A 26,435-nucleotide genomic window follows, 5' to 3' on the forward strand; every position below is an offset into this window, starting at 1 on the left:
GTCAGGGTTACTCTGTTGTGTCCCCAGTAATATCTTTTTTTGCTCTGTTATATATGTAGGTTTTATTCTGTTCAAGGCCCCAACGGTTCTCCTCAGTAAAAAGCGGGCATTTTTAGCGTGCCGCCACCGTCTTGCCCGAGGTCCTCATCCTCATTCATTGGACTTGGACTTCACTTCTCTTTTGGAAAGCGTCTATATTACATGTTCTGAAAATACTGTTGCATGATTTTTTGCAAAAGATACAATCTGTGTATAATTTTACCTTGTGCGGGTCATTGTGCATTTCTCTAGGTTTAGACCCCTACTCTTATGGGCCCGGTTGTGGCGAGTTCCGGAGCTAGCGAACTACACGAAAGGGCTTTCCGAAATAATGTCTACACCAGGTTGGCACAAAATTAAATGGTTAAAAGACATGAAATCCCTCTTGTGTGACTTGGGCATAAGTGAAGCCTGGACTAACAAAGCATCTTCACCAAAGGCAGTACTTAAGAGCTTGTACTGGAGCTGGATCCTGAATAAAAGGAGTACCGACTGTACACTGGGCAGATTAACAGAGGATTTTTTGAGATTCAAGGACTTACCAATTCGGGAACTCTATTTAGACATTATTGAGAAACCATTTGATAGGTCCCTATATTTCAAATTTAGAACTGGAATATTACCTCTGCATACTTTTACATCTCGGTGGAAACTGCCAACTCAGACCACAGATCTCTGCCCTTCGTGCCCACATAAACAGGAGTCAGTGGCACACTTTATGTTTGAGTGTCAGGAGTATGCCAAACCAAGAAGGAAATGGCTCAAGAATCTGTGTCGTACGTTGGGGACTAGGTATCATGTCGAGGCACTGCGTATTTTAATGTCAGACTCACGCCCATTGTATGTTTGCACCCTTTCAAAATTTCTATCGTGGGCCTGGCATATTAGGAGCAAAAGGCTTGAAGAAAATGTTTAATTCTTTTTTAACCCAAACTTTTATGAAATGCTTCTTTTAATGAAAAAGTAAGGTTTTTTTTTTTAAACTTTTATGTAATCAATTTGTTGTACTAAATGAATTTGTGTATATTTTTTATTTGTGAAGCTTTTATGATAACTTTTATCGAAATAAAGCCTTTTTGACTGACTGACTGTAAAGGTAAAAATGTTATTTTGTTGAAAAAGTCGTGTTCTAAGTCATTAAGGACTCCCTCATCTAAAACTGCCTTGGTTATTTTCTTAATCAGATCGATGATCTCCTTTGTGGGGTCACCTTTGAGCTTCTTTTAGTTATTCCCATCAGTAAAATGTGATTTGATTTCTACTTTGTAATCATAGGCGTTCTGCCCAACTATTGCCGCCCTCCCCGCACCTTGTCAGCTGGCTTCATGAAAATATTCCTATTGTGTTTTTCAATGACTCAAGGGCTTCACGTTCAATTTTAGAATTGTTTCCCTGAGATCAGAGACTCCTCACATCCCTCACCACAACCTGTTCGAAAGCAATCATCTTATGTGTTACTAGCAGCCCGTCCCGACCTTGTCCGGGAGCATTCAGGCTTCCCCTACCCCCGCCTGCCCCAACATTGCCCAGCAGCCCGTGCCCCCACCCGCCCGTCCCCCGCCTGCCCCCACCCCGCAGCAGCCCATGCCCCCGCCCGCCCCGTCCCCCGCCTGCCCCCACCCTGCTCCTCGCCTCTCTGCTCCTCACCGCGGCCCGACACCCGCCTGCCTCGACATTGTCCCCGGAGGCTTACCTGATCCGTCGCTTCTTAGTTTACCGCTCCTCGCCTCTCTGCTCCTCATCGCCTGTCCGCCGCCGCTCCTCCCCCGCGCCATGTTTGCCTCTCCACTGCTCCCACTGCTGCTGGCCTCACGTCACCGCTCCTCCCCCGCGCCATGTCCACCGCTCCTCGGACACCTCTCCTCCCCGTGGTGACGTGAGCACGCATGTCGCGGCCGGCGCTACTTTGGGGGGGGACTACTTTTAAAAAAAATATTAATATTGTAAATAACGTTTTATTTTGACATTTATATAGCCTATAACCATCTACACACCCTGGCGATTTCAACGGTGTATCGGGTGTGTAGATTGGCGCAGTGGTTCCCGAGTTTACCCGCCTCAAAGCCTGAAAGCTCTTACTTTATTATAGTAGTATAGAGTATAGATAAAGTGCGCTGGAGGTTTGTAATTGGACGGTATTCTCAATCACGTATTGGAAAATGTAGGATGGGAGGGAATTTTATTAAAATAATGTCTTAAATAGACCTCGCACTGATGAAGTTCTATCTTTATATTGAAAGAGTTGGGTAAAGTAGTTGGTACAAAAGAGAGGCCCTTGCATAGTATCTGCTGTTCACCTGGTGCCAAATAGTAGCTGGACTAATTCGCAATGGGACTAAAAATCGCTTGGTTTACCACCTGTAGAGTTGTCTATATATCTCCATGGCTCTCCTGCAGGAAACGTACCTGTCCAATACCTGTTCTCTGGCTTAACCCCTGTTTCATGGTTGGCCCCGACCCCTGAGTGGAGCCCATTGTCCATCCCCTGGTCTTTGTAGTTATACCCTTGATCGTACGAACCTGCACTAGTGCTAGGTCGATCTGAGTCACTTCAGTCCACTAGCACCTGAGGGTTCGGAGAAGGTGGTGTATCTCCTAAATCTCCCTCTGCCTCTGCTGGTGTGTCTACCATCAGTGTTCTGCTTATAATACACCGTGTGGAGATAAGGGCAGGTTACCTTCTTGGCTTAAAGTTTAATGACCAACTTATCTAGCTTATGCTGTTGTTTGGTTGTATCAAATTCTCGGATTGTCCTCTCAAGACTCCAAGGCCTTTTTTGCGGTAACAAGGGCCTCGTCAGAGGAGGCCTCTGTGTTTGACCCCAGACTACATGTTAAAATCCTGATAGGTCCCCTCAGTCTTTTATCATTCCGAGATCTTGAAATGAGCAACATTGGATAACCTAAACATTTTATCTTTCGTTTGCTCTTTGCTGTGGCGAGTATTTTATTGTTTATAAAACTACCTTCCAAAATGGGTTGTCTATTATAAAACTAAATTTGGAGCTGAGGGATGGTCTTATATAGACTGACCTCTACCTGTGCTGGACTCACACAACCCAATGAACCGGGTCAGAAAATAAGCCCGGGCCCCTACAAATAAAAGTGCCCCTATCAATGAATCAGACAGCTAAAAAAGTGTTCCACATTTGCAAATCCGGACAGTTCTGAATTTATAAGGAACAGTGGTCTGGATGTTTTCTACGTTATAGAGATGGTATAGATTTGTGTTTGCTGCAGGCACTGTTTGTGTCAATATCCAGGAACCTGCCCAGCAGACCATAAAAGAGGTCCAGAAACAGCCATAAAACCAGCCCACACGCTGACCAGGTAGAGCAGCCTCCAGGCACTGTACTCCCTATAGACCAGTCTGACACTACGTGTACATTTGACCCACAGCCATTTTCAGTTCAGCGAGATTTACCGAACTGGGTGCATCCATTCCGGTCTCATCACAAACAATGTCTAGACATTCTTAAATATGAAGCGTTCTTAATTTCAGTGTTACCAGGCCTCCAAAGACCCATGTCAGCGAAGGGGGCTGTGCGAGAAGCATCCAACCGAGCGATGCTGAAGTGTGGTTCGAAAAGCCACTTTCTCGTCCTTTACAGTGGAGGGCTCATGCACCAAGGATGTGCACTGAGGTTCTTGACACAGTAACTTGCCCAGAAAGTCCAATTTCAAGAAGCATTGGCAAAGCCAATCGGTCTCAACTATGCAAACTATTTGGCTTGTCAGTGTTTATAGCCAGGGCTTTGAGTGGACTGGGTCTCACCGGTGTGGAGCACCGGCAGTTTTTAAAGGGGGCCTCGGAACGGGTCTCTATCGGGCTCTGTTTTCTGCCCTGACACAGGGGGACCATTTTTTTCCGGACTGCGTGACAGAAGGCACATCGATGTGCGCTGCTCACACTGCTCACTTCTCACTAGGGGAGAAGTAACGGCATGGCGCCATGCCAGACGAGGTAGTAGGGGATGAGAAATCCTTTAAAGAGAGCCATTTTCTCTCTGGTTTTCCTTTCTCTTTTTCTGAAACTCCGGAGCAGCAACATTGTCTTGGTGTCACCAGGGCTTTAAGTGGAAGCTTTTTCAATCTATAATATTTATAATCTATAATCTATAATCTATACAACTATTATAAAGAGAGAACTGTGTCCTTTGAGCCAGGTAAACTCGAAAAGTACACCACCAATCAAAACACCCAAGACATCTTTGAAAACCTCAGGGCAAGCAGAAGGACATAGGCTATTAAAAATAAAAAATATACTTTGTTTAAAAAATTTAGAAATAAAAATAAAGTAGTCCCTTGCAAGTAGCGCCGGCCGCGACGTCTGCGTGATGACATCATTTGCGCTCCCAACACTTCCTGAACACTTCCTGAAATGGCGGCGAAGATTGCGACCTGCTGGGAGGACTGCCGCAGCCCTGCTTGCTGCTGGGCGAAGTGGCGGCCTGTGCGGGCGGGGCGCCTAGATCGGGACCGGCAGCTGAGGTAAGGATGAGGCTCTCCGGGACACGGGCGGGAGGGGGCCGGGCCGGGAGGGGGCCGGGGGGGGAGGGGGAGTGAGAGGGGGGCGGGAGGTTGGGCGCAGGCTCACAGACAATGTCGTGACGGGCGGGCTGCACGCAAGCCTCAAATGCTGCCACCAACCCCTTTCTGCCCCAGGCAACGCTGGGGCGGGCTGCTAGTACTATTATAAAGAGAGAACTCTCACCTTTGAGCCAGGTAAACTCGGGAACCACAGCGCCAATCTACACACCCGATACATCCTTGAAAATGTCAGGGTGTGTAGATGGACATAGGCTACATAAAATAAAATAAAAATGTAAATTAAAAAAATTTACTTTAAAAACAAAGTAGTCCCCTGAAAGAAGCGCCGGCCGCGACGTAGCGCTGGCCGCGACGTGCGTGATGATGGGACATGGAGCGGCGGTGATGTGAGGAGCAGCGGATCAGGTAAGGCATTTACAAACACGGAAAATGTCGGGCGGGAGCGGGGGCGGGAGGTGGTCCGTGTCCGTGTTCTGACGGCAAGAAGGAGAAGGAGGAGTCCCGTCATCTGCAGCACTTCGAGCGTAGGGGAGCGGAGTAGAGCTGACCGGCTGAGGGCGGCCTAGAACGGAGCGGAGCAGGGTGGAGGAGCAATCTGCCAGCGCAGGGGGTCGGGGCTGCGGGGGTTGTGAGGTACATCACACCTACCTCTCCTCGCTCCACCACATGCTGCCCCCAGCCCCCTTCTGCCCCGGCCAAAAAATGCAGCCCCCAGCCCCCTTCTGCCCCAGGCAACGCTGGGGCGGGCTGATAGTATTATATACAAGCCATAGTTGCTGCTTATTTATCTTATGCAACTAACCACCATTGACAAAGCCAATAGTCCTGACTTGTTATAGGTATAATACCTGTTGTATCATATATCTGGGTGCAATGACAGAAACAGCAAAATACAAGTCTGACAGCACACTGTTCTAAGCAAAGATTGTTAGCTTACGTGTTTTAAGGCAGGCACGCCCTTAATTACATCGGCCACGCCCCTTTGAGAGACCCTCCAGTTTTTTCCTCCCACTTAAAGCCCTGTTTATAGCCAAGTACAAAGAACAAAGAATTGCTGCAGACCGTTGAAGTTGAGTCTCAGGCAGGCATTTGTGTTGTTGTTTAGCAGTGTAAATACACAGTAGTGGTCTATTTAGGATCTCGGTGTCCAGGTGACTGAGGACCCAGGCAGCCTTGGCAGCGTCAGCAATCGTACATAAAAAAAATTCAAACAGGAAGCAAATGTGGTGGAAAATAGAAACAGGCTGTTTGGAATTGGGAAGTGTTCTCTCTATTGTCTGGAGGTGATATCGGCACACTGGTCTCCGTTGACACAGTGGCACACAATTGCTTGGTTCTCATTTTTTACCGCTAATATGGAACAGTAATTTGATTTTACAGTATATAAAAACACGATCACTAGCCATATCTTCAGGCAAGTATGCATTGTGGAAAGTTCCAGCAACGAACACAATCACCTAAAAACGACAACATTGGAGGCATGACTCCAAAACGTACATGGTTTAATTGGTATGTTATAAATAACAAAAGAGGGAGTGGGGAGGTGGTGTCCTACACGAACACCAGGGGTGGATTCGACCTCCCTTGTAATTATTCATAAACAATTGGATCCACCCATGAAGGATTACGGTAGAGGATTACTTAAATCCAGGGTCATGTGCATTGCCTACATTGGTTGAAAGCACATAGTGTTTCTTAAATACCCTTCACACACCAAAAGGGCCCGTGGTGTTATGTTTCATCATAGGGGTCTTCGCACCCCTCTACGGGACGCAGCGTGTTACTACTTGAGGATAAGTGGGAGCACTGGTATTATTCACTGGGTGTGGCGTAAGGTCAGGAGTGAGTGAAAAGTGAATGTTAAAAAATACCTAGCACCTGTGGAGTAGAAAACTTTAATATTCCATGGGGCCGGTATTGTTAAAAAGGTGTGTGATAGTGGTATTTTGTGTCAATGTACAAAACCTCCTGAGTGTGTCAACATGTTTCGAAGCATGCTGCTGCTTCTTCAGGACAGGTTAACATCCCTACCCTACTCACATAGCTTGTATGACATTGTTATCAATGGTGAAATGCTACATAAACAGGTAGTGAATGCTACATGTAGAAGACCAATGGTCTAAATCTAAAATACGATACAAAAAATGAATTTTCTTAAGTGTAATTTGTTGTATGGAAGGCGGCTGCCTCCTGAGCCTTACAAACGAGGGGGACAAGTTGCTAATTGTACTATGTACCAGGGTACTACCTTGTACAGACGTCTTCTCCATGCGGCTCTGTGGTACATAGTACGTTGAAGGTGACACACTCATAAATGCCAACAGTTCACTCAGCGGCTTTGTGAGCCTCCATTTCTCGGCCTGAGGGGGCGAGGGGGAGAAAGGAGCTCATGGGGAGGCTGCTGTTACTGCCCACCCTAAAAATCCACATACCCATTTCAATTAGTGGACTATTCAACCTGTGTATCAAGGTGACAGAGAGCACCAACTCAGTCCTCAATGGTGCTTTATGGGTGTTACAGTCAGGAGGCCTGTTCATGTTACTAGTGACCAGCCTGTTTAGAACTACAATCTCTAGACTGCCTGTCAGGAGTGCTTTGATGGGAAAATGACACAGGGTGCAGTCATGGCAGTCTGCAAGCTCAGATAAACGGACGTGGATTGTGTACCCGGCGGGTGAGACCATTGAAGCACAGAGGGCACATGAGTGCCATACCACACTTCTAGGGGCAGACAGAACATATGCAAAGCCATCAAGTGTAAAAGGAGCTCACTCTCACGGCCAGCTGCTTACAACACAGCACTGGTCAGACAGAGGTTTTATCTGTGTTTTTTTCAGACAAATGGGTACCATGCGATCCAAAACTGAATTACTCAGCTAACTGCATTCACAAATATTGTTGCCTAATTCTTTACAAATTAAATGGATTAGACCAAAATTTGACTTTGTTTCCGTCTATAAACATTGTATTTCAAAGAATATGGACATTAACAACATTTAAATATGTCCAGCCGACTGCCCCCTGGGAGGTCAGCCTCGGTAAGCAGAGCCTTACAAGTAACACTACTAGCCTGTAGCTTGAAAGCTCCAGAAGTTGACACTGTGTATCTGTTGTATTGCTTCTCTTCAGGTGTGGTGTCTCTGTGGAAATAGCTTTGTGAGCAAAGTCAGGGAAGTCCAGTGATGAAAAAGCTACATACCTATGGTAACACTTTTTCTGGTAGACACTCTATCTAACCATAGATTCCTCACCTTAGAATATTCCCTAGGCGTCAGACTTGATCCAGAATATCTTGAGCAGTACCTCTGCACATCAGAAGGTGGTATTGTTTTGCTCTGCATCGGAGACATCAATGTTGGAAGTAACATGCACAGTGTCTATTTAGGCGCCACCCAAGCGTTGTGATGTCAGTTTCTTTCCTGACTATTTCCACACCAAAAATACAGAGCTATGACTAAATAATGCATGACGAGTGTGCAGAAATTAACTGTAGCTTCAGGGTGATGAGCTCATTTCGAAGAGTGGAACAGATGGAAGGGTACATGAGGAATCTGTAATTAGACAGAGTCTCAATCAGTACCAAATGTAAGTAACTTGTTCGCCTGCTTGAGATTTCTAACCATACATTATTTACCTTCGACTAGATACCCAAGCAATACCTCCCAGGTCTACAAACTGCTCAAACCAGGAAATTCTGGAGGACCAAACTGGTAAAATGGCCATCCCATCAGGCCTGACTGTCCAAGCAGTAGTGCTTAATGAATGTATGGCAGGATGCCCACGTTGAAACTTGGCAAATGTACTTGACAGGTATTCTGGGTGCTGACACAGTAGTAACAGCCTTAGCCCTGGTGGCACGGGAACCCAAGCCCTCATGATGCTGCTTCTTAGCCAATGCGTAGCAGATCTTAATGTGAAGTACAATCCATCGGGGAAGGGTACTCTTCTGCTCAGCCTTGCCTTTTTTAGCTCCTGTGAATACTACAAGGAGCTGATTGTGCACCCTGCGATCTTTAAAATGATCAATGTAAAAAGACAGAGCTTTTTTTTGGATCCAGGCTGTGAAGCATTTCCTCATTCTTAGACAAATGGGGTAGAGCGAAAAATGTCAGCAACATGATGGTTTAGCCAACGTGAAATGGAGTTACTACCTACCAAAGAAAGGAGGCTTGAGTACAAAGAAACAGTGTGTCTGGGCAGAAACTGGTGATGAACTGAAAGAGCTTGAAGCACGATGACCCTCCCTGCCAATGTAATGGCCACTAGGAGGACCATTTTAAGGGTCAGAAGTCACAAGGAACAGCTATGTAGGGGCTCGAATGGGGAGCCCATAGGAAACGTCAGGACCAAATTGAGGTCCCACTGAGGCATGATGAAAGAGATGGGAAAGAACAAATTATGCAAACTCTTAAGGAAACATGTCACAACAGGAGGCTTCATCAGTGAGGGCTGATTCAGCAACTGCAAACAAGCCAAGGTGCCATAAAGATAACCCTTAACTGTGCCCAAGGCAAGACCTTGTGAGGTTAAGAACACCACAAACAGAAATTCTGATCTTTGGGAACAAGAACTCGCCCTGGTACTCCACTTGGTGGCCAGCAGAGCTTCGTCCAACTGCATAACCCACCCACCCACCGCACAGGTAACCTAGGGATCATATTAGATGATAAATTCAACAGGGCTGCACAAGTGAAGGAAGTCTAATCATCCTTCTTTTACATGCTATGCATCCTCAAAAAAATCATCAGATGGATTCCCAAGAGCAGCATATGCATCATCACTCAAGCCCTACTAACGAGCAGACTTGACTATGGCGACGCACTCTTCGCCAGTATCCCCAACCACCTCCTCCACCATCTTAAGACCATCCAGAATGCTGCTGCCAGACTCGTCCTGCACCTCCCTCAGTGCTCCCACATCACGCCTCACTTAAGAGATGTCCACGGGCTACCTATACACAAATGCTGCTAATTCAAACTCCTCATTCCCGCATGCAAGGCACTCACAACATCGGACCAACGCATCTCAACTATAGCCTCCAATTCCATCAGCCCAACTGACATCTCTGCTCTGCCTCGCTCTCTCTTGTAAACACACCCCTCATGCCCAAAAGCAACACAGGAGGCCTAGCTTTCTCATACCTAGCACCAAAAACGTGGAACAACCTTTCTTACACTTAAGGGCTTCCTCCTTGCTTTTAGAATTCTGCTAGAAACTGAAAACCTAGCTCTTCAACTAAGACCCTGTAGATGGCCTTCACACTGTCTCCAGCTCCTGGATACCCCTTGGATGATAAGTTGTGCTTTACAACTCCAGTTCACATAACACAACATAACACAACACAACCTACACAAACAATAACTCCTCCGACAAGGAAGCAGAACATTTGGCAACATGACAGGAGGAACAGCAAGCCACAAATTTGTCCCAATGGCATTCATATACAGTTGCCTGTGGAGGGATGCCTGGCTGCCAAGATGACATTACAAATCTCGAGAGAAAGATCGAAGGCATTCAACTGTCACCGCTCAATCTCCACACATAAAGGTGGAGTTTTGGTTACCAAATTCTCCTTTCCCCGTTCAAACCCACTAAGATATTTTGAGCCCAGTCGATCCTGACCTTCTTGAGAACGCGGGGCAGGAGTAAAGTGAAGTTTGCGGAGATTTAGTAACTCTGCACTCAGTTTGGAGTGCGAAGTTTCCCAAAACTCCCCCTACGCAGCGGAACGGAGTTCACCTGTGCAGTGGAAGACTTACCTTTCTCCCAGATCGGTGTCCTCTGCCCTGCTCCTGCTGGTGGGCCTGGCTCCACTACCTCCGCTGCTCCGGGAGAATTACAGCGTAAAGGCATGCCTGACCTACAGGTCATTCAACTTTGAACAAAACATGCTTTTTCATCTTGTTCTTGGACGAGGCCATTGTGCACAACTTGAACATTAGAAGCTGGAGCATTGCATGACATCAGTATATGTGGATTATAGTTCAAGATGTATTGAAAATGCGGAATAACATTGGTGAAATATGGGACTAAAAGTGGCAAAAATAAAGTATTGCAGAAAATGAATTGCTGAGCTGTGCGGCTGGATTGGGGTGACCGCGTCACCGCGCATCACTTGACCCACAGGTCAGGCATGCCTTCAAGCAGTGTTCCTGACCTATATTTGTATTCTTTACAAGTCAGATTCATTCAGGATATTGATCAAGTACTGATTTAGCTCAAAAAGCACAACGTTCAATTACTGTAAAACTAAAGAAGGAGTAATTAGGAATATTCTTTCGATATAGCCCTTAACGCTGAACTTCTGCCTTTCTAAGAACTGTAAATGCAGTTGCTACTATTACCCAATTTGACAACTTCAGAAGAATGATAGGCCACAATGGGATGGCCAGAATTCTAAGCTGTGACCTGCAAATCACCACACGCTTTAGCAGTCAGCCTTTAATTCACCCCGAGGGCGGAATGCTATGGCCTCACTTTCCTTGGGTGGACCACCCACCCCTTCCTCCCCACAACCTCCTAGAGTAGGTGAGCCTTATTTAGTATTTTTGCATTATTCCCTTAGTTTTGCTCAAAGAAATGCCAGGAAAACATGCAACTTTTTGGCAAAAATCTTCGAAAAAGGTGCAGTAAAATGCACCATTTTGACACCATATGAAAAAACATTTTTAAGAAGTTTAAGGGTATTCTTATAATTTCAGAGGCATTTGGGGAAGATTCAAATTAGGGAGAGGGGTATTTTTTCCTGGTTTCGCCTATGGATTTGCCTGTACTTACCGATGGACGCTTCCATTCCACCCCCTTTGCCTTCTCGGAGTCCGGACCCAGTTTATCGTAGCCAAGCGAGGCGGCGCCCGCGGGGAATTCGGGGTCCTCGAAGAGGGTGCCACTCTCCAGACACTGCTGCTTCAGGCTCTCGTAGTCCTGCTTCAGGTACTTGATGGCGTTGCTGTGCTCGCCGCCCGCGCCCGCTTTCTGAAGGTCGCGCTTCAGTTTAGCAATCTTCGCTATCATGTCTGCCATGTTGTCACCGCTGAGGAGAGAGAATGGAGAGTGAGTGCTTAACTCTGGTGAAATGGAAGTGGAAGGCTCAGGGCACATGAGGTTTATATAAGTGGAGACAATGCATAAAACAAATGCAAACTTACATATGATAATTAGTTCTTGGTGAAGTAGTGGGAGGGAACAAACAAAGTCTTAATAACAGCACAGCAAACAAACCACATGAGGTGTGCTCCCCAAGGTTGTGCAGGGACCCAGGTGCACCACTAACAGTTCTCTCTCTAGACAGGAACACAAGTAACCTAGACCAATTGGTGTCAAGCTATACACGGCTGACGAACCCCCATCAGGGTTAACCCTTCTTAGTTCAGTGGGTTCGAATGATACCCTGAGCGATTACCGATGGTGAGACGTATCGCAAGCATTCCTCCCATCACCTTTTGTGTGTTTGACTTACCCACAAGATGCCTACCCAGGGCCTGACTGGGACCTCAAAGCAGCCGTGGCTACCGTGGGCTTGGGGGGCACAAGGGTGAAGCACTGCTGCTTTTGTTACTGGGGACCAATAGTATAGCACTGCTGCAAAACCTCCCCCCACCCTTCCAGCCTCCTGAGTAAAGGCCCAATGCCAGGTATGGTCAGCCCTGCCCTGAAGCTAGCCCTTTACCTACCTAGTGTCTTGAACCACAGATGGGCTTCACTCCTGTACAGGGCTGCAACGATACCCAGCAGAAGCATGGAACACCCAGGTCGGTACTGGCAGGGCTGGGCTGGGAACCAAAACCAGTCCTGGCAAACTGCTCGGCTGGCCCCCGGTGAGGGGACAGATGTTTGATAGGACGGTTTTGGAAGATTTTGTATAAGCAGGTAGTTATTGCCAGCCCCAGTAACAAAAATGGTGCCCTGGTGCCCAAAACCGGCACCCACCCTCGTGACCCACTGGGGTAACGCACAATGCCTGCTACGGCTAGTCCGCCCTGGGTACTGGGCCGGGTCTCGCGTAGTATCAACACCATCACTGTTCAAATACATAAAGAGATCTGTAAACTATTGTGCTTTATTCCTATTGTGGTGCAAAAGCCGTCAATTTACTAAGGTTCTTGAACCCTCTGTTTCATTGTTTCCACTGACTGCTGTGGTGCAATAACTAGTGGTGTGATAGTGTACAAGGAGACCCTGTGAATCATGTCCACTGCTTGCTTTGGAGCTGTAAGCACTGTGTACCAGTGTACAAGGAGACCCTGTGAATCATGTCCACTGCTTGCACTGGAGCAGTAAGCACTGTGTACCAGTGTGCAAGGAGACCCTGTGAATCATGTCCACTGCTTGCACTGGAGCAGTAAGCACTGTGTACCAGTGTACAAGGAGACCCTGTGAATCATGTCCACTGCTTGCACTGGAGCAGTAAGCACTGTGTACCAGTGTACAAGGAGACCCTGTGAATCATGTCCACTGCTTGCACTGGAGCAGTAAGCACTGTGTACCAGTGTGCAAGGAAACCCTGTGAATCACGTCCACTGCTTGCACTGGAGCAGTAAGCACTGTGTCCCAGTGTACAAGGAGACCCTGTGAATCACGTCCACTGCTTGCACTGGAGCAGTAAGCACTGTGTATCAGTGTGCAAGGAGACCCTGTGAATCACGTCCACTGCTTGCACTTGAGCCGTAAGCATTGTGTACAAGGAGCCCTGTGAATCACTGTGTTCACTGCGTGTAGTGAGGCAGTAACCACTGGTGTACTAGTGTACAAGGAGACCCTGTGAATCACGTCCACTGCTTGCACTGGAGCAGTAACCATTGTGATCCAGTGTACAATGGTCTGTACCAGTGTACAAGGAGACCCTGTGAATCCTTGTGCTCGCCATCTGCTGTTTTGTACTAGTAAAATCTCTGAATCATCATGTTCAACTCCTGTAGTGGTGCCGGAACCACCTGTGCACAAATGCACTCAGACCCACAGTGAATCATTATGTCCAGGGGTTTAAGTGGGATGAAAAAACTGGGGGGTCTCTCAAAGGGGCGTGGGTCAATGTAATTAACAAAAAACTTCTCCACTAACTCCAGACCATTCAGAATGCCGCAGCCATACTAGTCCTCAACATCCCCAGGCACAACCACATCACCCGACACCTCTGCGATCTGCACTGGCTTTCCGTCTAAAGAAGGATCCCTTTCAAGCTGCTCAAGCACGCACACAAGGCCCTCCAAAACATCGGTCCACAATACCTCAACAACCATCTTTCCTTCCATACCCCCAAGAGAAACTCTGTTTAGCCAACCTCTCCCTGGCCACCATCCCATGCTTCTACAGAAACGGAGTTGGTGGAAAGTCCATCTCCTACCTGGCAGCCTCCTCCTCCAATTCCAGCAACGCCTTACGCTGCTCCAGTTCAGGAGAGATCGCAAGACCTAGCTCTTCAGATGACCCCAACGTAACTGTACGTCCCCCAAGCTCCTTGAGACCTTAACGAGTGAGTAGTGCGCTTTATTAACCCATGATTGATTGATTGATTACATTAAGGGCGTGGCTTAAAACACAACCTAAAAATCTGTGCTTAGCAGAGTGTGCCGCCCGACTAGTATTTTGCCTCTTCTGTCATTGTATCCAGATATATTATACAGCATGTAACATTACACCTACAACAAGCCATCTTCAACCTAAAAACCAAAGGGGGTAAAACCCTCACCCACTTATCTTCCAGAGCTTGGAATTCCATGCCCCAGCACCTGAGGTCCCTCACCAAGGAAATCCATTTTAGGAAACAACTAAAAACCTGGATCTTCAGCCTTTCTGACGAGTACGTGCTGGATGCCATCTAATCCCACCTTCCTTCAACCTCATGCATACTTTCCAGTTAGCGCCAGGATGCTCCTTCCGGAGCGACAGTCGCGCTTTATAAATTCCAATACCAATACCAATCTATCAGCTTTCTCAATGGCTGTTAGTTGCATAAGATAAATAAGCAACAACTGTAGGTTTGTTGCATATTATATTGAAAATGCTTCAGTTCTGAAATTTGAAGTTACATCAAAGGCAGTGAAGGGTGCTGCTGCTGCAGAGTTACAATTTTCTTCACCCTGATGGTGAGGGCAGAAATGGAGATCCCGATAGAGACCCGTCTCGGCACCTGCTTTTTAGAACTGCTGGTGCAGAGCACCGGCAGGACCTGGCCCACTTAAGGCCCTGATTATGTCACCCCTCTGGTGGTGAAAGAACAACTAGTACACTAATTTATTAGAAGACCCAGGGAATCATGGCGTCCACCCTCTATTGCGGTGTTGTAATCTCTGGTGGGCATGATAATTCATGGGGTTTGATAGTGCACCAAGGGTATTGCGCCAGAGCTGATGGTGGGAAGGATGATTTATTACGTCAAATCAGGAGGCGGACATGGATGTATGACGTTACGACGCAGTCTTTACACCGCACTACCATTACAACGCTGGTTTTACAACGCAAGTCGTTACCACGACTTGCGCTGTAGGGTGCTGGACTTAGGAATAGTATAATTTACTATTCCAACTCCAGCCTACGTACAGTAGGGAAGGTGTTGGAATAGTAAATCTACTATTCCTTAGCCTAGAGCGCCCTCCAGCGCAAGTCGTGGTAACGACTTGCGTTGTAAAAGCGGTGTTGTAATGGTAGTGCGGTGTAAAGACTGAGTCGTAATGGATGTTCCCCACCCCAGAAGCTCCAACAGAAGTACAGCCCACCTCATGCTTTTCCCTGAGATCCCACACAAGTACAAACTCATGCACTTCGTCCAGCTCATGTACAACTACTCTACCTCCAACACTTCCTCCCGCTTCAACTCAAGTACAGCCCTCCTCCTGTACCGTCCCAAGCTCCAGCACAATAAAAAACAACCTCCTGCACTTCCCACAGCTCCAGTACAACTAGCAACAAGCTACTCTCAGGCATAACACAAGTACAGACCACCTCCTGCACTTCCTCAGCGTGAGTATTGATCACCCCCTAGCTTAAGCACTGTAACCTACTTGACGTCTTCAAATACAACCCTGTTACAGACCTGCTCCTGCATCTCCACCGCTCCAGCAGTAGAACAAGCAACCAGCTGCACATTTTCTGCACCAACACAAGCACAGACCACCTCCTGCGTCTCCACCGCTCCAGCAGTAGAACAAGCAACCAGCTGCACCTTTTCAGCACCAACACAAGCACAGACCACCTCCTGCGTCTCTACCTCTCCAGCAGTAGAACAAGTAACCAGCTGCACCTTTTCAGCACCAACACAAGCACAGACCACCTCCTGCGTCTCTACCGCTCCATCAGTAGAACAAGCAACCAGCCGCACCTTCTCGGCACCAACACAAGCACAGACCACCTCCTGCATCTCCACCGCTCCTGCAGTAGAACAAGCAACCAGCCGCACCTTCTCGGCACCAACACAAGCACAGACCACCTCCTGCGTCTCCACTGCTCCAGCAGTAGAACAAGCAACCAGCTGCACCTTCTCGGCACCAACACAAGCACAGACCACCTCCTGCGTCTCCACCGCTCCAGCAGTAGAACAAGCAACCAGCTGCACCTTTTCAGCACCAACACAAGCACAGACCACCTCCTGCGCCTCTACCGCTCCAGCAGTAGAACAAGTAACCAGCTGCACCTTTTCGACACCAACACAAGCACAGACCACCTCCTGCGACTCTATCGCTCCAGCAGTAGAACAAGCAACCAGCTGCACCTTTTCAGCACCAACACAAGCACAGACCACCTCCTGCGCCTCTACCGCTCCAGCAGTAGAACAAGTAACCAGCTGCACCTTTTCGACACCAACACAAGCACAGACCACCTCCTGCGACTCTATCGCTCCAGCAGTAGAACAAGCAACCGGCCGCACCTTCTCGGCACCAACACAAGCACAGACCACCTCCTGCGTCTCCACGCTCCAGCAGTAGAACAAGCAACCAGCTGCACCTTCTCGGCACCAACACAAGCACAGACCACCTCCTGCGTCTCCACCGCTCCAGCAGTAGAACAAGCAACCATCCGCACCTTCTCGGCACCAACACAAGCACAGACCACCTCCTGCGTCTCCACCGCTCCAGCAGTAGAACAAGCAACCATCCGCACCTTCTCAGCACCAACACAAGCACAGACCACCTCCTGCGTCTCCACCGCTCCAGCAGTAGAACAAGCAACCAGCTGCACCTTTTCAGCACCAACACAAGCACAGACCACCTCCTGCGTCTCTACCGCTCCAGCAGTAGAACAAGCAACCAGCCGCACCTTCTCAGCACCAACACAAGCACAGACCACCTCCTGCGTCTCCACCGCTCCAGCAGTAGAACAAGCAACCAGCTGCACCTTTTCAGCACCAACACAAGCACAGACCACCTCCTGCATCTCCACGCTCCAGCAGTAGAACAAGCAACCAGCTGCACCTTCTCGACACCAACACAAGCACAGACCACCTCCTGCGTCTCCACCGCTCCAGCAGTAGAACAAGCAACCATCCGCACCTTCTCGGCACCAACACAAGCACAGACCACCTCCTGCGTCTCCACCGCTCCAGCAGTAGAACAAGCAACCAGCTGCACTTTTTCAGCACCAACACAAGCACAGACCACCTCCTGCGTCTCTACCGCTCCAGCAGTAGAACAAGCAACCAGCCGCACCTTCTCAGCACCAACACAAGCACAGACCACCACCTGCGTCTCCACCGCTCCAGCAGTAGAACAAGCAACCAGCTGCACCTTTTCAGCACCAACACAAGCACAGACCACCTCCTGCGTCTCTACCGCTCCAGCAGTAGAACAAGCAACCAGCCGCACCTTCTCGGCACCAACACAAGCACAGACCACCACCTGCGTCTCCACCGCTCCAGCAGTAGAACAAGCAACCAGCTGCACCTTTTCAGCACCAACACAAGCACAGACCACCTCCTGCGTCTCTACCGCTCCAGCAGTAGAACAAGCAACCAGCCGCACCTTCTCGGCACCAACACAAGCACAGACCACCTCCTGCGTCTCCACCGCTCCAGCAGTAGAACAAGCAACCAGCTGCACCTTCTCGGCACCAACACAAGTAAAGACCACCCCCTGTATTTCTCCCAGCTTCAGCCTAAATACAGACCACCTTTGGTACTTACTCTTGTGTACAACAAGTGCAAATCACCTACTGTGCTCCCCAGCTCCAGCATAATTACAGACTGAGATGGGGTCTGCAAACTAGATCACTGCTGAGCATGATGCAGGTTCCCATTCTTACCCTATACTCACTCAGCCAATCAAAGTCATGTGTTGGGGCCTAAATAAGCTAATTTATAAGGGCCATCAATTGTGCACTTAATTTTCTGGGTAGGATTACCACTAGCTGCTGTTCTTATATCCTGCTTTCTCCTTGAGATTTGCCGTTGTAGTCCTATATCATCTGTGGTTTCCAAAATAAAATCCTACTTCTAGGCCTGTGACTTGTCCTGAATGTGGGTTTTGGAAATCTAAACTAAGGATATAGAGTCAAGCTGTGCTAGATAACATATGGCATGTGCACATGTGATGCCATGACCCCTGCAGCACATGCCTTATCCTGTTTACCTTTCTCCAAGTCTACCAAGACTGCACAGAATTAAAACACAGACATACATATACTAAAGTAACATGTTTTTCCCCCAGTGCTGCCTGATCTTGGTTCCCGGATAGGCAAGGGTGCAAGAGTTTTTTGCTCACGAAAAGAAACTGCCTTTATTAATTGCTGCATTTTACAGTTCGTCCCATAACCAACGGCAGAGAGCCAAAAGGGAGGTAGCCCAGCTGCCCATAGTGATGTTTTGTTTACTTCGTAACCATTGTTATCAATACAATGAAGTGGGTAGCGGCGGCAGCCTCAGCGTTTAAAAACAAGCATTGGAAATGCAATCGGTCTCACATTTGTTAGAGTTGGAGCTATTGGCATTGTAAATGGCAATGTTTATTGCTATTGCAATAGGGCTTGTATTTATTGGGGTTATTGGCATTGTAAATGGAATTGCTTTTACTTATGTGTTATGGAGTGTATGTGGTGGGTTGTGGAATTACGTAGGTTGGATTGGATTAGTTAGGTGTGTAAATGTGTGGCGTGGAATTGTGTGGTGTGGAGGGGATTTGTGTGTTGAAGAATAAATAAATAAGAATATTAAGAAATAAGATTTAAATTAAGAAATATGATTTATAAATAAAAGGCATTGTCATTTACAATGCCAATAGCTCAAACTCACATAAATGCGAGACCTATTGCACTGCAAATCTTGTTCTTTTATGTTTTGCTCTCCCTTGCTCTGCGTCAAAATATGATAAGTGCCAGTCTGCAAAATCGGATGCCTGTGAACCCCACCTGTAAACACCAGCTCAAATTAAGCACTGGTGTCATATCAGGAGGGTTCAAGGTCGGTAAGGATGTAAGGAGTCAGAGGAGTTTGCAGAGTTTTATAGTATCCCCACCACAGATGTTTGTTATCATCGCCCACACATGATGCCGCTTCTTATAGAATATTTTACCTTGCACATTAACTATGCAGCATTTTACCTGGTTGATAACGCAGCAACCGATCATAAGCAGATGAAAAATAATCAGATGCAAAGATATGTGCCTGGCACAAAGAAAAAAAACAGCCTATGGGATTGAACAGCACTTCCTGGGTGTCTGGACCACACTTTGGGAATTCCCAAATATGAAGATAGTGCACAGGGTTGAGAGCTCACTGCAGAGTTTGATGTGTAACCTTCAAGTCACAGGTTCCTTTTCTTATGGTGATTTGGGTACATCACGTCTATGTCTTTCCTTTGCCACGCAGTGTGCAGTTGACCAACCCTATCCATTGGTTTCAGGTAGAACTGCTAGATGGTTAAATGTACCTGATGCTGCGATATACCTGGAGTTTACAGTTTCAGTATAAAAGCTAAGTGGTTTAGAGCACCAGGCATCGCCTGCCGGCCATAATGTCAGTAAACTAGCGCAAATGGTCCGTGCAGCTGCTGCAGAGTTTTGCGGATGAACAGTATGTATGACATGATCATCGGGGTGCATACTGGGCTAACGCACACATTGCTGTGATTTGTGTATGGCCTGCAGGACACTACTTGCTAATACTATTTGGCTAACTGAGGGGCATATTATCAAGACAGGCGATAACATTATTGCTGCTTTAGCGGCAGAAAACTGCCGCTAAAACGGAGATAATGGGCTTGATAATATGTTCTATGGAATTCCAATTGAACCCCATGTTAAATGTGAAGGGCATCTAACATGAGCTTCAATTGGAATTCCATAGAGCATATTATCAAGCTCATTATCGCCGCTTTAGGTGCAGTTTTCTGCCGCTAAAGCGACGATCATTTTATCGCCTGTCTTGATAGTATGCCCCTGAGTCTTTTAACTCTCTGAGCTCGATAAAATCAGGACAGGAGCAACACCAGTGAGTTATAACCGCTAGGCAAAGAAAAAAAAAAAAGGAATTTTCCTTAGTGCTACACTTGCTCATCAAAAAAATACGTTCCGGGTTAATTTCAGCAAACTAAACGGTTTAGGGGTGAAGCATAGGGCAACATTACACACAAAAAATGTAAGGAGAAATCCCACTGATAGAACATCCATATGGTGTCCCTGAATAAAACCAAGTGGGTATCTGCCCCTCAAAAACAACAGCCGAAAGCTGTGTAACACTTCAGCAGTATTGCTTGTACTATCGAGATAACACAGGGGCAGGACACAGAAGTAAAATATGGAAGGAAATGAGGAGAAGCACATGGGCGAGTGCAGGAGGCGGGCGACAGGCAGCAGGGCAGGGAGATAGAAGGGGTGTGCCATGTGCTGTGCACTTGGGTCAGGGAGCTGCTGCTGCAGCGGACAGTCAAGCAGCAGGATGAGGTGGCTCCAGAAAGGAAGGCTGACTGAGGGTTGGGATGCGGTGGCTGCAGTAGGAGATGGGCATGGCAGCCGCAAAAGCCTCCTCTATACTGGTGCACTAGCAAGGTGGCCATGTTGAAAGACAGCCTCATCACGCGGACAGTATTGAAGGTAGACCTGAATCATCGTTACATACTTGGGCGCAACAGGACAGTAGGACCACTGATGTCAATACATTATATAAACAACACACTCGTATTGCATATATAAATTATGAATAGCAAAAATAGTAACATTGTATTAGGTTATAATACTAGTCATAAATCTGTAGCGATTGCCTGAACGGAATAGTAATGTCTTACAAACATTGTGCATGTATAACATTGAGTATTTTTATGTATGGGCAAGTAGTGATCTGGGAGGGCTATTGAGGGCAAGTTGCAGAGAAGGGTAAAGGTGCTGCACTGGGCCAGGTGCAACGGAGTGTCACAACAAATACAAAACTAGAAAAATGTTTTTAAAAGACTCACGAAAGGTGAATGTGTTTTGTACTGAAAGCATGTTTAAGCAGAAATAAAAACAAAAACACTTGTCTTCCCTTGGCCGCATGTCTGGGGCACAGCTCTCCCTGCTGCCCGACGGCGAGGGGGAGGTGGCGGCAGCAGCGGCATAGGAGGCAGCGGAGAAGGAAAACATCCTGGGTTGCCTAGCGAGCGTGAAATCCGCCATCCGTCCACTCCTGCAGCCTCAGTGGTATACCGGTGCATAGGCGCACACACACATGCATCCACTATCACGTGCTTGCCTCGAAGTAAAAAAAAAAAAAGAAAGGCACATTTAAAAAAAGAGATCCCTGATAAACAACAGACAAAAAAAAAAGCCCTAATACTAGTTAAGGGGGCAATAACCATAGGCGCGCCCAACAGGCAAAAAAGGAGAGACATAAAACACAGTTAGCCATTAGAAAGTACAAGATTTTGAAAGACACACTCCCCCAAGAAATAGGAAAATGGAGGCAAACTGAGATTTCCCCACTAAAGCATGTACTGCATGTCTCACCGAGACAGCGCAAGCGCTGCCTAGGCGAGACCTAACAAACCGTCTGCTCTTCTCCAGGTGGTGTACTGAAAGAATCACAGGGTATGATGGTCTGCATTCTCTGAAGTGTCCACTAGAGGGAGTGCTATTTGAAACTCACGTACATGGAAGGTGCAATCGTTTTTCATCATTTTGTATTGATTACCCACCAAAGTTGTTTTTATGGTTTTATTACCAATGTCCCACGTCACACATTTTTAACTATTGAATCTCTGGCCGTAAAGCCACAAAATTAAGTAATCGGTCTGCTTTAGCAATGTATGATGGAAAACACTTGGGAAATGTGATTTTTGTATGCTTACATGACACATCACAATGGTACATTTGTCACAAACACTCTTTTCATTAACCATTTCCTTGCTCGTAAGCAGTCACTTAGGGCCTAATTAAGAGTTTGGCAGTCTAAAGACTGACAATCTCGCAGGAGCGTGGCGGTGACGGTCCAGCCTCCACCACACCAGCGGTCAGACCCTCATATCACAACCTTGGCGGTCGAACCGTCATTGCACTCCAGCAGCTGCCAGGGAACCGCCATTCCCTGGCGGTGGCGTGGCAGTCAGGACCTCAGTAATATGCTGGTGGTACCTCTGCAGCACAGCCAGGCATATTACGAGTTTCAGGACAGCCCGTGGTGTCATGGAAAGTTTGGCGGTCCTGATTTAAATGGGGCCCTACAAGGACATTTGCATGGGGATGCATGCAGGGGGGCACAATATGTGCCCCCCTGTGTGCATGCACCCCAGTACCTTCACTGTATGGAATTTAAAGTCCATTACGTGCATGAACTTTCTTTGGTGTTCCGATTGCGGTGGCCATTTTGAGTGGTACCGCCGCGGGACTGCCAAAAACAGCCAGTCAGAAATGAGGAAACTTGTAATCTGGCAGGCAGTGCGCACACAGGTTGGTGGTGCGGAAGCTGGCCGCTCACGCACTGCCAAACTGGTAATCAGGCCCTTACTGTACATTTTCACTTACCCATAAATTCATTTATGCAATGATGATGTATTCTATTATACATTCCTTGTGAGTATGTGTGGGTTTAACCATTGCATTACTGGATCATAGGCACTTGTAACGCAAGAGTTTTAAGTGGTAGTGGATACATAATGAACTTTAGTTAAGAGGAATAATTAGTTGAAGTATGGTAATGATGTAATAAGCAATGAATGTTAGTTTATTCAAATCGGAAAATAGACAGAATATGGGACATTTGCAACAGTTACATTTACACAATGCTAGAATTTACGCAGGAGGTAATTCAACTAGACCTTTTTAATAAGGCAATTATGGATGTTAAATGACAGTAACACATACCTGGCATTGTAGGTGATACGTTTCTTTTAAGAAAAAGGGGATGGCTATTTTCTTCATGGGGATTTAAGTGTGCGCAATGACTATCATATACCTGACACTGAATAGGATATGTTTCTGTAGGGCCCATGGGCTATTTATGATATGGGGATACTATGAATTTCAATGTCCGTTCAATGTATATTGTACCTCATTTTTACTTGGGGGATTATAGGTGAGACATGGCTGCTATGTATCCTGGACTCAGTGTTTTACTGAATTCTCTTGGGATAATGGGTATAATGATTTTCTACATGGGGATGACTGGTGATAAATGGCTATACCTTGTACCTGGCTCTGTATGTTCATGTTTCATGTATACATATGGTAATTAGCTCTTTTATGATGGGGGATTATGGACTTTAAAGGTCTGTTCCAGTCTTCCTGTTTGGAACATGAGGCCAGCTAATTTTTACGTGGGGTATTCTGGGTGGTAAATAGGTGTTGTATATCCTGGGCAAGATATATTTCCAAATTCAGCTATGGATAATGGGCGTGTCACTTTTCTACATGGAGGATGATGGGTGTTGTAGGAACCTGGATTAGTATATGGTGCACACTTAACTCTTTTGCTGCCTGGCCTTTCTACTCCCGAAGCCTTTTTTTGTCTATTTTTGGGTTAGTTTGCTCTTAGGCCCCTGTAACTTTTTGTCCACATAAGGTATCCACGCCAAATTTGTTTTCTTTTCTACCAACATCATGGGAATTTTAAAGGTACTATGGTTTGTGAATTTCCCTACAGGGGACCCAGAAATTAGCCAAAATACAGCTATGTGCTGCAGAAGAAAGCTTCTGTTTTTTTCCCTGCAAATGGTATCAACAATATGTTTGCGGTGCTGAATTTGCCATCTTCCCAGCTTTCAGGGACACACAGACCTTTGTCAGAAAACCAAAATTCTTTACACAGTTTTGAAAATTTACTGGGACATAGCTTATTTTTCCTACCTTTTGTGCTTTCAACCTCCTTCCAGTTAGTGGTAGGAATGGGTATGTAATCAATAATGGATCCCAGAAAGCTATATATTTCTGACAGTAGACAAAATTCTGAATTCAGCAAGGGGTTGTCTGTGTAGATCCGTCAATGTTTTTCTTATAGAAACTAACAGTTGAAAATAAGAAAAACTGAAAATGAGTTGAAAAAAAACAGCCATTTGTGCCAACATTTTCAGCTGTAACAACTTCTAAATATGACAGATATTTTAAAGCAATATACTGTTACATGCTGGAACCTTCTGGTTGTGGGGATATATAGGACTTGTAGGTTCACCAAGAACCCGAGGAACCCAGAGCCAATAACTGAGCGGCGTCTTGCAATGGTTTTTCATTGTGTACCGGGTATATAGCAATTCATTTGGTAAAATATGAAGAGTGAAAAATAGGTATGAAGGACACCTATGTATTTCCAAAACAGGAACAAAATACAGAGTTTAGAAGCAGTAGCTATATGTGGGTACCAATGCGAGCATGTGAATTATAGGTCATTTTTCAAAGTGACTTCTTTTTATACATTGTCTCACATTCGGAAGGCAGAAATGCATAGAAAGTCAATAGGTAATAACAGTTGCTCTACAATTCGGTGTTTCCCTAAGTCTCCCAATAAAAATGGTACCTCACGTGTGTGGGTAAACCTTGTGCCCACAGCAGGAAACAGCCCAAACGCAACGTGGACACAGCACATTTTAACAGTGAAAACTGACCCCTATTTTTCAAAGGTCCTAGCTGTGGCTTTTGAACCCTAGCTCTGCTGGCACCTTGGCAAAACTAGCAAACTTGTACATTTTAAAAAGACACCCGAGGGAATCCAGGAGGGGGTGCCTTGTGTGACTCTCACCAGGTTCTGTTACCCAGAATCCCTTGCAAACCTCAAACTTGGAGAAAAAAAAACATGTTTTCCTCAAATTTCGGTGATGAAAAGTTCTGAAATCTGCATGGATCCACAACATTCCACCCACCCCTCATTTCCCAAAGTCTCCTGATACAAATGGTACCTCACTTGTGTGGGTAGGCCTGGTGTCCGCAACAAGAAACGGGCCACAATGCAACATGGACACACCACATTTTTACAGTGAAAAATGACAAATAAAAAAAAAATGTATAAACTGTTTTATTAGTAAAAACAGAAACAACAGCACAGCAATGCATTGAAGTTATGGTATGCATAAGATGAACATGTATACAAGCTTTAGGAATTGTTCGATTATTACATTGATAGCATTATTATAAAGTGCATCAATAACGAAAAATGACAATTTTTTTGTAAAGGTCCTAGCTGTGTATTTTGAATCCTAGCTGTGCCGGCACTTTGGCAAATCTAGCAAACTATACATTTTTCAAAACTAGACATCCAGGGGAGTCAAGGAGCGGGTGGCTTATGTGACTCTCAACTCGTTCTGTTACCCATAATCCCTTGCAAACCTCAAACTTTGAAAAAACCCACAAATTATCCTCCTGTTTCTGTAATGGAAAATTCTAGAATCTGCGTGGATCCACAAAATTCTACCCACCCCTCATTCCCCAAAGTCTCCCGATATAAATGATACCTCACTTGTGTGGGTGGGCCCAATGCCCGTGACAAGAAACTGGCCAAAAAGCAAAGTGGGCACATCACATTTTTACAGTGAAAACTGACCCTTTTTATACAAAGTGCCTAGCTGTTGACTTTTAACCCTAGCTCTGCCGGGACCATGGCAAACCTAGCAAACCTATACCGTTTTGAAAACTAGACACCCAGGGGAACCTAGGAGGGGGCAACTTGTGTGACTCTCACCAGGTTCTGTTACCACAAATCCCTTGCAAACCTCAAACTTTGTAAACAAAAAAAAACATATTTTCCTCACATTTCTGTGATGTAAAGTTCTGGAATCTGCGTGGATCCACAAACTTCCACCCACCCCATAATTCCCCAAAGTCTCCTTATAAAAATTGTACCTGACTTGTGTGGGTAGGCCTAGTGCCTGCAACGAGAAATGGGCCAAAAAGCAACGTGTACACACCACATTTTTAATGTGAAAACTAACCCAATTTTGCCAAGTGCCTAGCTGGATTTTGAACCCTAGCTCTGCGGGAGCCTTGGCAAACCTATACATTTTTAAAAACTAGACACCCAGGTGAATCCAGGAGGGGGTGACTTGTGTGACTCTCACCAGGTTTTGTTACGCAGAATCCCATGCAAATCTCAAACTTTGTAAAAAAAAAAATGTCCTCACATTTCTGTGATGGAAAGTTCTGGAATCTGTGTGGATCCACAAACTTCCTCCCACCCCCTAATTCCCCAAAAGTCTCCTGATAAAAATTGTGCCTCACTGGTGTGGGTAGGCCTAGTGCCCGTGACAGGAAAGGGGCCAAGGCGCAATGTGGACACACCGCATTTTTACAGTGAAAATTAACCAATTTTTAGCAAAGTGCCTAGCTGTGAATATTGAAGCCTAGCTCGGCCGTCACCTAGGGAAAACTAGTAACCTTATACATTTTTGAAAACTAGACACCCAGCGGAATCAAGGAGGGGGTGACTTGTGTGGCTCTCACCAGGTTCTGTTACCCATAATCCAAT

General features: G+C 46.3%; 1 protein-coding gene across 3 annotated transcripts in view; it reads right to left on the reverse strand.

Moving 5' to 3' along the window:
* The window catches only part of LOC147706804 (calpain-1 catalytic subunit-like), an 815,105-nt gene extending 803,449 nt beyond the window's left edge, over nt 1–11,656 (reverse strand). For all 3 annotated transcript variants that reach the window (XM_086925934.1, XM_086925935.1, XM_086925933.1), the window contains exon 1: nt 11,369–11,656. In XM_086925934.1, coding sequence (XP_086782060.1) covers nt 11,369–11,614 — 246 coding nt within the window. In that variant the 5' untranslated portion in view covers nt 11,615–11,656. The remainder of the gene's footprint in view (nt 1–11,368) is intronic.
* Nucleotides 11,657–26,435: the final 14,779 nt, after the last annotated feature.

Source organism: Lissotriton vulgaris, chromosome 6 (assembly GCF_964263255.1).
Source record: "Lissotriton vulgaris chromosome 6, aLisVul1.2, whole genome shotgun sequence".
Taxonomy (NCBI): Eukaryota; Metazoa; Chordata; class Amphibia; order Caudata; family Salamandridae; genus Lissotriton; species Lissotriton vulgaris.